This window comes from Micromys minutus, assembly GCF_963924665.1.
Source record: "Micromys minutus genome assembly, chromosome: 31".
Taxonomy (NCBI): domain Eukaryota; kingdom Metazoa; phylum Chordata; class Mammalia; order Rodentia; family Muridae; genus Micromys; species Micromys minutus.
The window spans coordinates 3,953,705-3,966,490 of record NC_137966.1 but is presented as its reverse complement, the minus strand read 5'-3'; the positions used below and the strand labels follow the sequence as shown (position 1 = coordinate 3,966,490).

Sequence of the window (12,786 nt, the reverse complement as noted above, 5' to 3'; positions counted from 1 at the left end):
CCTCTCGATTACCCCTATCTCATTCCCCCTCCCTCTATGAAAGTGTTCCCCACACACCACTCCCTTCTATCACCCCACCCTGGCATTCCCCTACACTGGAATCTTGAGCCTTCACTTGGCCAAGGGCCTCTCCTCTCATTGATGCCTGATAAGGCCACCCTCTACTATATATGCAGCTGAAACCATGGGTCCCTCCAAGTGTACTTTTTGGTTGGTGGTTTAGTCCCAGGGAGCTCTGGAAGGCCTGAACAGTTGACATTGTTGTTCTTCCTATGGGGTTGAAAACCCCTTCATCTCCTTCAGTCCTTTTTCTAACTCTTCCATTGGGAGTCAGGTGTTCTCAACAAACCATTGGATGGAGAACCGGGTCAATTAATTATTTCCAAAGAAATATTTTCTTTCATTAGCCTTTACTCCTCTTCCAAATGAGTGATAGCTGACTAGTTTTCTTTCAGACTGAAACTCGGGTAAGAAATTCATGTCTTTCTTCAAGTATAAATTGTTTATACCTACAGAGTAATTAATTATACTTATTTTAGGAAGTATAATTTCATGTTCACTTTACTTCATGTCAGAACAGAGAGTAAATGGTCAGCTAGAAGAATTTTGTCTTTATTTGTCTGCTCTCCATCTTTAGTGTAGGAAAAAAAAAAGGAGGTTCAGAAAATGTTAGTATAAGGTCTTGTAAAAAACTAAATCAACATCCAGCGGTAATTGGTGTGGATTAATCATGTTGAAATAGGAGGAGTCAGATATTTGTTTTGGTTAGCAAAAAGTGCTCTACACATTGAAAGATCTCCAGCTAAGAACTTCAGTGAACTTTAAACAGATGATTGGCAGTGTTGCTAAGCCCCTCTTATTCCCTTGATAATTCTGAAAAGCCTTCACGTGGACTTAGTTTCTTAGCCCCATGTGCCTTCCAGGGAAGCTCAGAAATGAATGAACCCAATGGTTGCATAGTTTTCATGGACTGGTGTTTTGGATCAAGTGATACACATTGCTTAGTGTTGTTATTGTTTTTGTAGTTGTTGTTGTTGTTGTTGTTGTTTTCGGTTTAAAGGGACTTGTTCCATTTGTTAAAATCAAATCTACCATGTTTCGTTCCTGTCACTACTTGTCAAATTATCTGACACTATTGCATGTATCATCACTGAAAGTAATTTTATCTCTACATTGAACTTGGTCTTGTCCTCTTTATGTTCCACGAATGTTGAGGTGCTTCTAGAGAGGTCAAACATCAAATTATTGGATAAATTCTACTTCTTATGCAGGTCTTTGCAAACAGCAATTTTTGACTGTGGACAAGACTTCAAAACTTCTTCCGACTGGCTATGTTTCTGCACATACTTGATTTCTAGCACGGAAATGTGTGAAGCTATGTGTCAACAGAATCAAGTATCCCAGTTCATTATTGAATAATGTAAGCTTTATTGTTGTAATAGAATACAGTGAGACATAAGATGAAAAGGTTTGGCTAAACGCCATAAAGCGAGTCATGCAGCTGCCATGAGCAATCTTGATTCAGTTTGGGTTTTATTGCCATTTCACGGCACTAAGGTGCATAAACATTCAGTGTCATCTTTAAAAAATAAATTCCTGGGTACCAACAGGAACTGTCCTCTATAAGGGTCTATCGCTATTTTTTTCAAGGAAGACTTAACTAGTATTACATGGTTTAGTAAAGCACTGTTGTAAAGCTACATAGAAAAATTTCTCTTTGATAAGTTTGCAATTAGTTTACACAGTAGAATACTACTCACACATACTAACAAACTAAAAATAAAAAAATGGTGGCAGTAGGGTCATTGTGAAGCAGCAAGCAGACTAGTAAGAGAGAGTCACATCTAGTGAGCAAAATGCAGACTCCAACCTAGGCATGAGGAGTAGGCACAATAAAATACTCTCACTAAACATGTTAGGTTAACGTCGGAAAATAACAAGATAAACGGCATATGTTTAGAGTCATAATTTATTTTATTTTCTATACATATCTATACATGAAATGTCCTTGGTTCAGCCATATTTTGGCATAGCTCATGAAATTTACGCGGGACCAAATCAAACAATGAAGCACATTTAAGATGAAACGAGAGATTTGTCAATTTAGGGACACACAGGTGGTGTGTTTTCCAACATCACTGAATAGCAGCCTCTGGGGGAAAACATTGCTCATAACGCAGGTATGAATTCTAATTGTCTTATTTGGCAATTATGCTAAAAGACTTATGTCATGGTCTTGTAAATATGATTAGACCATGCCCTGTGGATTCTGAACTAATGTTAAATATCTGTGAAAAAATCTATCAGACAAAAGGAGACTTCAAAAATACCTTCTTCATAAATATTTACTTCTAAAACATCTGGGCAATAATGAAAGGCTAGAATTTTTTTATAAGGAATATCAATGGACCTCTTTTATTTAAAGCCCTTACATAGTATACCTACAAATATATTGCTGCAGTATAAATGAAATGTAATAATATTACCCAATAAAAGCTAGTTCCTGTACATTCTTTCATGTATTTTATATTGGATGCTACATATGGTACAGCACTTATTGAAACAGTTGGTATCAGCAGATAGAGAAATAATATACAGTTGGTTTTCTAGCTCCAACTACTCTTCCCTATTTTTTTCTCTTTATCACAATAGCCTAAAATAGGAAAATATGATATGACGTCATTCGAGCAGATAGCAACTGATCTACTATTGAACACTGGGCAACAGTGAAGTTATGAGCGTTCTCAGTATAATTGGATTTCATACTCAATAAGTTTTAGTGGCATCTGTCTCCTACAGGCTGTTCCGTTCTTAAATGCAGGCTCTAAATGCATTTCCATAGCATTTAACAGCATTCTAACAGCTAAAAGTGGAGATCCCTCATGTTATTTAAAGAACATAACTTTAAAAAAAATTAAATATACAATCTCATGCTGAATATTTACATATATAATTTATATATTCTATTTTTTTGTTGGCTAGTCATAAATTTCAATCTAAAGCTTTTGATGTAGTTATATAAAAGAATACATTCAACAATTCTAGAGCTTGCAAAATATATTTGCCCCTCTGAAAGCATCTTCATCATAAGAATAGAGAATTCTTGGGTGAATGGGCTTGTGTGGGAATAAGTGTAAAAAGAAGAATAGTTTTTAAATTATTCAATTAATTTATTTATTTCAGCTTCTATCAAGTAAACATCTGTGTTAGGCTGGCTGATCACCATAGAGACTACTGGTAAAGGTTCAGGTAACAGCTTGTAGCACTTTGAAAGGGATTTCCCCCGACTGGATTCAGAATGCTACAATGACATCCCTGCCTTACCCCACATACTAGGCTTTCATACATTCTAAAATAGCATTGAACAACAAAATCTTACATAGTGAAATTTAAAAAGAGAAAGCCTAGGGAATATTTAATTTGACAAACAAAACATTTAATCTATATAGCGGCTTAAACACTAACAAATAAAAACATGAACGTGTACACTGTATTATTTGTGCAATAAAGACATAGGTTTTAAGTTCATTAAACATGTGTTATTTGCCCTTTTAAACACTGTCACACAAAAATATTTTTGACATATATAATTTTTGATAATATTTGGAAATATATATCTACAAATGACTCTGTGGTTATAGTTAAGCTCTGTTTTTATTCTATTTTCCCTCCTATCTTTGGACCTCCTTACCCTTTCTCTTCCTCTTGTCTGTCTCCTTCTGACATGATTTCACTCCCTGGCTTCCTCTCAGATTCCTGTCCCCGAGCTGAATACTCTGCTCTGCTCTGGACTGTCAGACAGGGGTCTCTTGTTCTTATATGGAATATGGAAATAGGGAAACCTTCAAATTCTTTAAGACAGAGGCAGTAAAGCAGATAGGAATCACTGCGTTGAGAACAGAAAGCGATTCTCGATGCAGAGGACTGAACAACGAAACGCGACTAAAAGAACCTATTGGTGGGGTGTGGGGGCTTTTAGCTGAGGCTCTCTGTTTAAATACGTGGCCCAGTAGACTAAGTTAAAGATGCCAAATAGCAGCGGAAAGGCTATTCTTGACAGTCGGTCGATTTTGCTGACGCTGTTAAAGGTTTTCTTGGGTTCTGGTGGTTTTGTCTCAGGCTTGACTTCCTTCGGTTCTATGGTCGCACTTTTAGCAATAGTTGCCAAGCCGGGGTCCCCCCTGGCTAAGTTAGGGGTATAGCTGGTTGCTGTAGGCGCATATGTGTTGTTTTTCTTAATGAGAGGATCCTTCACTTTCTTTGGCTGGAGAAGAGAAAAATAGTGTGTTTAGCATACAGTGAGAAATAAAACGACGGTACTGAGCAAAGCAGTATTTGCTGCAAAACCTTTTTCTGGATTTAAAAAAAAAAAATCTAAAATCTGTAATTCATGACTAATGCTCTGTGATCATTTGGAAAGCCAGGTGATGTTCCGTAACCTTTCAGATCAAGAGGTGGAATCTGTTTCTCTACTGGTTGAATGCAAAGCAGACTCAGGCAGAGCAGCAACGTTATGTAAGCTTCGGCTACTGGACTCAAAGCACTTTCCAGCCTCAGACTTCACCTTCTAGAAGCAGTATTGCAGACAAGAAAAGAAGCCTAGGATATATAGATTAGGGGGTGGCTAGAGATACGGTTCACTATTAGACTCTGTGGCAGCCAATTCTATATGTGAGGCCACAAAAGGTTTCCCAACTTTTGTGGGAACCTCAGTTAACCGCCATCGTGTGAAGTCAGGTTACCTGAAAGGACACTCCAGCCACAAATTCAAAATCACCAGCAAATATTCAGGCTGTCCGTCAGAATAGATTCCTACACAACTGTCATTTTTCAGAGCTATGTGAGATCACACGTTTGCCATTATCCATGTTTAGGTATTCAGAACTTTAAACGTATCTGGACTAACTAATGGTAGACTATAAGAAAAAAGGTATGCATGACATTTTGATGATTTATATACATACAAACTATCGTGTAACTCTTTGATGGGTTACAACTATTTAAACCAGGTTTTTTTCTGTATTGTATATATTAGAATGAACTACAGTCATTATTATGATTAAAGTTTATTTATATCTTGTTCATGGATTATTATTGTTGTTGTTATTATTATTGTTGTTGTTGTTGTTTCTTTTCTGAGATAGGGTATGACTATCTAGCCTTGGTTAGCATCAAACTCATAGAGATCTGCCTGCTTTTTCCACTTACGTGCTAGAATTGAAGGCATGTGCAATCGTTCCTCGTTGTTTCTATTTTTAAATAAGGCTACTAGAAATCGTTAGGTGATGTGAGTTACGTGCACTACGACATGTCCATTACACAGCAGTTATAGGACAGCGGTTCTGGTTGTTTTGTACACAATACATCAAGGCACTGCTTGTTGTGGGACTTGGGAGGCGTTGCCTACCTGAGGCTGCAATGAAAGCTGAAAGGTACTTAAGTTGTCAAACATAACCCAGCTAAAACATGAAAATAAAGCTCAGGAAAACAGGCGAAGGAGTATGCTCTTTTTTTCTTTTTACTACAAAACTTATACCAAAATAGGAAAATTATACTTTTTGTTTGCATCTTATAGCAGATAATTCCAGAAAGAGAGAAAGGCACAGAGAGAGAAAGAGAGAGAGAGAGAGAGAGAGAGAGAGAGAGAGAGAGAGAGAGAGAGAAGAAGAAGAAGAAGAAGAAGAAGAAGAAGAAGAAGAAGAAGAAGAAGAAGAAGAAGAAGAAAAAGAGAGAAGTTACATTTAAATAGAAATTTTCACCTTTGAATATCCCTCCTCCTTTCTTCTATTCCCTACCTGCATAGCAATATACCATTATGCTTAATCTTTACACACCAAAAAAACTTTGACTATTTCCAGGTTACATCTTGTTTTACATGTCCTTTATGCTCATTGTAACTAGTAAGATTTTAATGCACACTATCAAACTTTAAAAAAAAGTACCAACAAAAATGTATTCGTATACTTTTATGCAAAAATGCTTAAAATATGTACATTTGTTTTTATTTTTTAAAATAAATTTGTTCAATTAAAAAAAAGAAAAAAATAGCAATTTACCAAACAACCTCTTCTATGAGCAAAACCAAAAAAAAAAAAAAGACCCATTGTACATTCTCGTTCACAGCCTGGGAAAATAAGAAAGAGGTTTTCATCACCCCTGTCTTGCATCTAATTCCACAAACCAATTTCATCCCATCTGAAAAGCTTAAGGTCTCAGAATCCTCATATGACAGAGAGCCTTTGGGGTGTTTACCTTTTCTGGAACCACGCTTTTGCCATCCCATGCATACCCTCTCTTGGTGAAATAATTCACTGTGGCGAACTCAATTAGAGCTGAGAAGACAAAGGCATAGCATACTGCAATGAACCAGTCCATGGCTGTAGCATAAGCCACCTTCGGCAGGGAGTTTCTGGCACTGATACTCAAGGTTGTCATGGTCAGAACAGTTGTCACTCCTGAGAGGAAAGAAGGTAAGTAAATACACTGGTTCGCCATAGGAAATTTCATTACAGCAGACCTGGGCTTGTTCCCAAACAGTGGGGACCCAAAAGCATCATATTCACATTTTAATTCACCCTATTTTTGATTGTGGTGGTGGAGTCAGGATATGGCCTCAGTATAGGTTGTGACCAATAGCGCAGTAGGGTCATTCAGAAGAGATAGAGTACTGAAAAGTCTGTTACTAAAATGGTAAACTTCATTAAATAGCCATGTTGTATGCATATCCCTTATAAGACAAGGAATACTGTGATTAAGTGCATACAACTCATCACATGTCTTACATATCTACTACATGTGGCACTCTAGTAACACTTATAGTGTTGTTTAATAGTCTCTGTCCCAAATGTAGAAATATGAAATTCAGTTAGTGACAGAAAGGTGAATGACAAAGGTGAGTGACACCTTGGGGAATGATCATTTAGCCCGTTGTAGCTTTTCTTGTCTACTACTGCTTGTTCAGGAAGAGTTCACCTGTTTCCCGGAAGCAGCGTGTGTGTGAATAAATGCAGAGCAAGTTACATAGAACTCACCGTGAAAAATAGTGTGCATATATACATCCATATAGAATTTACATACTTGGCTTAAAATCAAATGCCTATGGGGTAAGACTTGTCTTTAGACTCAAGTCTGATTCAAGTGTCTATGGCCTTCTCTTTGCTACTGCTGCTTCATTTTCCTACTCCACAGGGATCAAGCGACCTACATTCACAGTAAAAAAAAAATGGTTTGCAAGTTGGTTCTATTTTATTTTGATATTTTTATGAGACAGCATGTGAATATCGATATCTTTCCTGTTGTTTGAATTGCCATGTGGCGTCCACTCTATTGGTACCATGAACTGGGTTTAATGCTGTGACATTTCCTTAGGAAAAAAAAAATTGCAAATGTTTAAAAATAGTTCAAAGCAATCCTTCCAGGAAGGGCGAGAGATCACCACAGAGCAGCCTTGAGCTATTCTAAGGACTGGACCACACTTTTACCATGCTGGTAAGCGAATTCACAGACCTCAGCCACTGTATCTGCAAAATGGCTGATTCCATCTTCATCCCCTCGTGGCCCATGAAAATCAGTGACATTCTCAGAAAGGACAACCTTTGCACTGTCACTCAAGCATTACTGTGAGGACTACGTAAGAACTGATACATCCCAAGGGAGGAGCTGGCAATCTATGGTTTGAAGGAGGATTAGCTCCTCCTGTTGATAGTTTTAGAAAATCAGCAGGGCTACACAGCTGTTGGAAAATTTTTGTAAGCTGCTTTGGAACCACAAGTGTTCTTAGGTTTTCCAGGAATGCCAAAGTTGATAGTCTCTTAACCACACTAGAAAATGAAATTATTGAAAAAAACGGCAGTAGAATACTTATCAAATTCTACTTATCAAAATCTACAAAAAGATATTCATGGCATATGCCCAGGACTGCAGAAGATGTTTATTTTTGAGGCTTGGATGGCATTGGATTCAGAAAACACTGGGACAAGTTCCTCATTACATAACCAACCTAAAGAATATTAACTGGTGAACTGCCCCCAGATTTACATATCAATATCAACTGGAGCAGAGAGCAAGGTAATTAAAAGTCAGTAATTGGGGAACAGAGCAGCCCAATTCCAAATCCCAGCTCTATAATTGCTGAATTATACCTCGGGAAATGACCTTGGGAAAATTTCCCCCACAATCTCAGGCTTCCATATTGTAGCTCTCAATTTCTTTCTAACTAATTGATTTTATTAACTTTAACACAGAAGGTTATTGAGAGTATTAAATAAGATAATATAATAAAAATATTTAATTCTCAATCTAATGGCTAATGGCAATTTAATGACTATGAGGAAAAAATGCCTGTGTTCTTTGTTATATATTACTACCACCATAAACTCTGGTTTTCTGAAATTCAGTTTATGTATGTAAGCAAATATCAAAAGTAATCTGAAAACTAATGATCTTACCCCAAAACTCTATGAACTAAGTCATAGTAGCTTAAGGTATATGTATGTGTGCATGTGTGTTTAGGATTTGAAACCCCTATCAATTAAGAAAAAAAAAAAAAAACTAAAAACAAAAAACAAAGAACCAAAAAGAAAAAAAAGTGACAATTTACATATTTTATCTTTTCTATGGGATTAACTTAAATATTGGTGTTCCTTCCTTGTACTTGGATTTGACTGGAAATAGAACAAAGTTATCTAGCTGTTACTAGGTAAAATTAAACCTAAAGCTTGGACCTGTTTTCAGCAGAAAATTTACACGACATTGCCTGCAAATCAGTGAGAGCTGGGAAGGAGAAAACAATTCTACTTCCAAGTCCTAGAGAAGAACAGCTCTCCTACATTCTGCATTGCTTTTATGGGACGGTTATAAATCTAGTGTGGCTGCTTTCCTCTTCTGGTATTTCTTTACATACTAGTGGCCTGCTTAGGCATTCACGGAGCTCAGAGAAATGTGCTAAATTCAGGCTGAAAGGAATAGAGTCATGTACTGAAGAAATGTTAAAAGTTTAAAGGGATAGACAAACTCAAACTCTATAAATATATGACTTTGTACACGAAAATACTTGCTATCGCTGAGGTTATGGTTATACGGTTGTGTTTGCCAAAGGGTCATTGGTCGATTGTGGAATAAGACCATTGAGAATGTTACAAGCAATGTTTTTGGACTCATAAAACACTGAAACACTTTGGTGAATTTCCAAATGGAATGGATAGACTTGGCTGGAGCGAGAGAGGAAAGTGTAGTCAATAGGGGGAAAATGCTTTTCGAGATAGTACTGGTCTATTCTTTTAAAATAAAATAAAGCACAAAACCTGAACCTACATTATGTATTTAATTCAGTGTTTACTTCCTGGTAAGACAAGGGCTCAGATGGGATGCCCATACAGAAACCAGCAGTTCTCAAGAGGTCTGTCTTTAGTGGATTCAATGGTTGTTAACATTGGCAAATGGCTACAAAGGAAAGTGAATCTGACTGAACTTCTCACTCACTCTGCAACTGGCAGTCATTTTGAAGGTTGATTTAGTTGTGCGCTTAAACCGTTGTCGGAAGATCAGAGAAGAGATTATGTGATTTTCAACATGGAAGCATTTGCCAAGTTCAAAAGACAAGACACTCTGGAGCAAACGTGGCAGTCTGTATCTCTTTCTGCAAGAACTGGTATGCCATCTCTTGTACTGTGGACATTAGGGGCATCAGAGTCTCTACATAGGAATTGATTGTAAGCAGTGGGAGATTTTTTTTAGTGTGGGACATGTGACGTCCATGCAGCAGGGAAACAATAGTGATTTGTAAAAAAACCTGGATAAACATGTCTTTCAGCAATAGATGTGGCTATTACTTCTAAGTGAATGGCATGGACCGTAGTCAACCCAATATGTCAGCTTAATGCAGCAGGATGAAGCAAAGGTCATAGCCCTGTGGCATCATTAAGTACATGGAACCTGGAACTCCTATCTTATCCTGACTCCTCTGCACCTCACGGAGTAGTTCCTAACCTGGGATTAGTAATTAACATAATTAACTTGATGTTCATAACAATACTGTCTAAAATTTAGGTTTAAATAATGTAATATGATGAATCATGTTGAAAATGACTGGAATAAAAATCACATAATAACTATTCTTTATTGTTATTTTATAATTTGATGATCATTAAAATTTCAAGTTCATGCCATATAGTTCATTAAGGGAACGTGTACAAGCAATTTATTACTTTATTTTATTTCCAGAACACAACCATCACTCAGTGTATTTCAAATATAAAAATCACCGGTTATGGGAACTGGTAAGTTTACTGTGGCAAACTTGTTTTCATTGGTCTAAAATGAACAATTGTGGGGTTGCCTCTGGGATTCCATCAGAAAATGTTTCTTTCTATGGAATTACTTTAGAGATTCCAATAGGGGAGAGTCTGTTTCTCATCCTTTAGCTGTTCACTTGACAGGTAAAAGGAGCTATCCATCTATGGCTAGGATCACTAATGGCCTTAAGAAAATTCTGGTTTCTCCGATGTATGAAAGTAGCCTGCTGCTATTTTTTAAGATTCTCAAAAACATCCTATAATATGTTGGGTTTAAAGTTTTAGCTTGTCCATTTAATCTAGTGGGTGCTTTTGATGTCTGGCTCACTGCCTTTTATGCCAAAATTATTTAAAATTATTTTATATTAAGCTACCTGTTTGTATTGACAAAAGTTTTCTACATAAAGACTTTAGTTTTTAAACCGTATCACAGTGAAAATGGTAATTCTGCCAACACTTTCCTTAAGCTAAATTCAGATTTTTAACACTTAGTGACGTATTTTTCATCCTCCTTGCAATGACACAGACTTGAAATAAGTACCCTGTACACCTGTCCACACGCATATTAATTGGCACTTACCAAAGACAGTTCTTGCTGGTACTGACTCTCTGTTGAGCCAGAAAGAGACTTGGGAGAGAATAACGGTCATTATGCATGGCAGATATGTTTGAATAACAAAGTAGCCGATTTTCCTCTTCAAGTGGAAGTGAGTCGTCATAACCACATATTCTCCTAGAGGGTGAAACGCACAATAAGGTTGAATAATATGCCCTTAAAAAGAAGCTATTCCTTAGGTTTCCCAAAGAAGCAAAGTTATAGAGGCTAGACACATCTTGTTAGCACACGGCACCTATAACTTGGAGGGAAAGCCTTTGTCCGAAAGAGAAAAGCAACATTTTTAATACACATAAACTTGTGTCTGGGGATATCATGGGGGCATTAAAATCTTCTAATTCTTCCTTCCTTCTTCCATTGCTCATCATATAGATAAGGGATAAAGCTGGGCTTATATTTCCAGACTGGATATGAAAATGGTGTAATAGATTCAATTAGCCCACCAAACAAAGCTAAAATAGGTTTCCAGTATGACCTGAGTGGGTGTTGGTACAGTACATTTGTGGATAACTTCGGCAAGGGTATTTCTGGAGATGGGAGAGGACTCAGGGCTAAGGGGTAGAATAGTTCTATCTGCTCTGAATGTAGATTGAACAACCCATTGGCCAAGAAGGTGGAAACTCAAGTATAGGGATTTACACAACTTTCTCTGCCTGATTTTTGCTGCTGTCCTGACTCCTAGGCACTAGACTTTTGCTTCTGCAGTCTTTGAAGATGAACTTATACTAACTAAACTCTTGAGAGTTCCAAGTCTTCTGCCTTGGACTGGCATTTAACCATAATACATCTTTTTCTGGGACTCCCAATTTTTTAAGATGAGCAGATTTGATCTGCTGCAGGCTCAGTGCCGTATCTTCTTTCATGAAACATAACCCTAAACCCATGTAATCATTCATTCGTGTACTTAGATATGAAAAGCCCTGAGCCAAGGCACACTTTTCCTACTTAAGAGTTTTCCTTAATTATTTGTTTTTTATAGTTACTGAAAACTAATATATACACCCATCATCTACATCAAAGTCTCTCACATGTACAACTGACATTTTAGACTCAACAATTGTTCATAGCTAAAGTCTGTCTTGTCAATTTCTTATTATTTAGCTATATCTCTAGACTTATCCTGAAACAGAGACGCTAAAGCAAGAGCTGAAGGAACTGAAATTTCTCAATAATTCTATACTAGAAGAGGAACAAGCTAACTAACAGTCTGGTTTAAAAGAGAAGGGACTTGCTTCCCAGAAGGAAATCACACACTGTTCTGACAACTTAACTCTGATTATCACTGCCAAGTTGGCACATACATATTTCCATTTCAGCATTTTGCTCTCTATGTAAAATTGTAGTCCTGTTAAAGGAGAAACAGACTCTAAGAACTTTTTGTGTCCCAGCTCCAGCCACATCAACTCTTTCTCTGTTATCAACTTGTGTTTTCAAATTTCTCTGGAATATTTTGAAAGAACTGCAGTGCTTGTGCAGCTAAGCCCTGAGTAACATAACTGCCAGATAACATCTGGAGATCTTTCCTTCCCTGGGATGAGGTTGAAAATGGTCTGCATTATACACAGTAGAGAACAAATTCCTTCCTGTAATCAAGGTTTTCTGTAACACAGACTGAACATGCAGTACAGGCTCATGCCTCACTACACATCTTAAAGTCTTCATACCTTGGCCAGGCAAACTCAATATGACTTCTATTGCTAAACCTTTTGTTCATGAATGGATTGAGAACATCCCAAATACCAGGTCCTCAGCAGGGTAACAAGAAATGTCCTAAGAGGAAATTTTATTAGCCTCTGAAGAAAATGAGTTTATTTGAGTTTAATACTCAGGTCTATTTTCTTGTTGTATAGCCTTGGGCACCTCTTGTAGACATTTTTT

The 12,786-nt window shown here is 37.1% G+C and overlaps 1 protein-coding gene across 1 annotated transcript in view; it reads right to left on the bottom strand.

Annotated features, from left to right (window-relative positions):
- Positions 1-3,952: 3,952 nt before the first annotated feature.
- Positions 3,953-12,786, bottom strand: part of GABRA1 (gamma-aminobutyric acid type A receptor subunit alpha1) — a gene marked incomplete at both ends in the record, with an annotated part of 49,173 nt that continues 40,339 nt past the window's right edge. The window contains 3 exons of the mRNA XM_080942332.1: positions 3,953-4,264; positions 6,253-6,455; positions 10,873-11,025. Of these exons, the coding sequence (XP_080798458.1) occupies positions 3,953-4,264; positions 6,253-6,455; positions 10,873-11,025 (668 nt within the window). The remainder of the gene's footprint in view (positions 4,265-6,252; positions 6,456-10,872; positions 11,026-12,786) is intronic.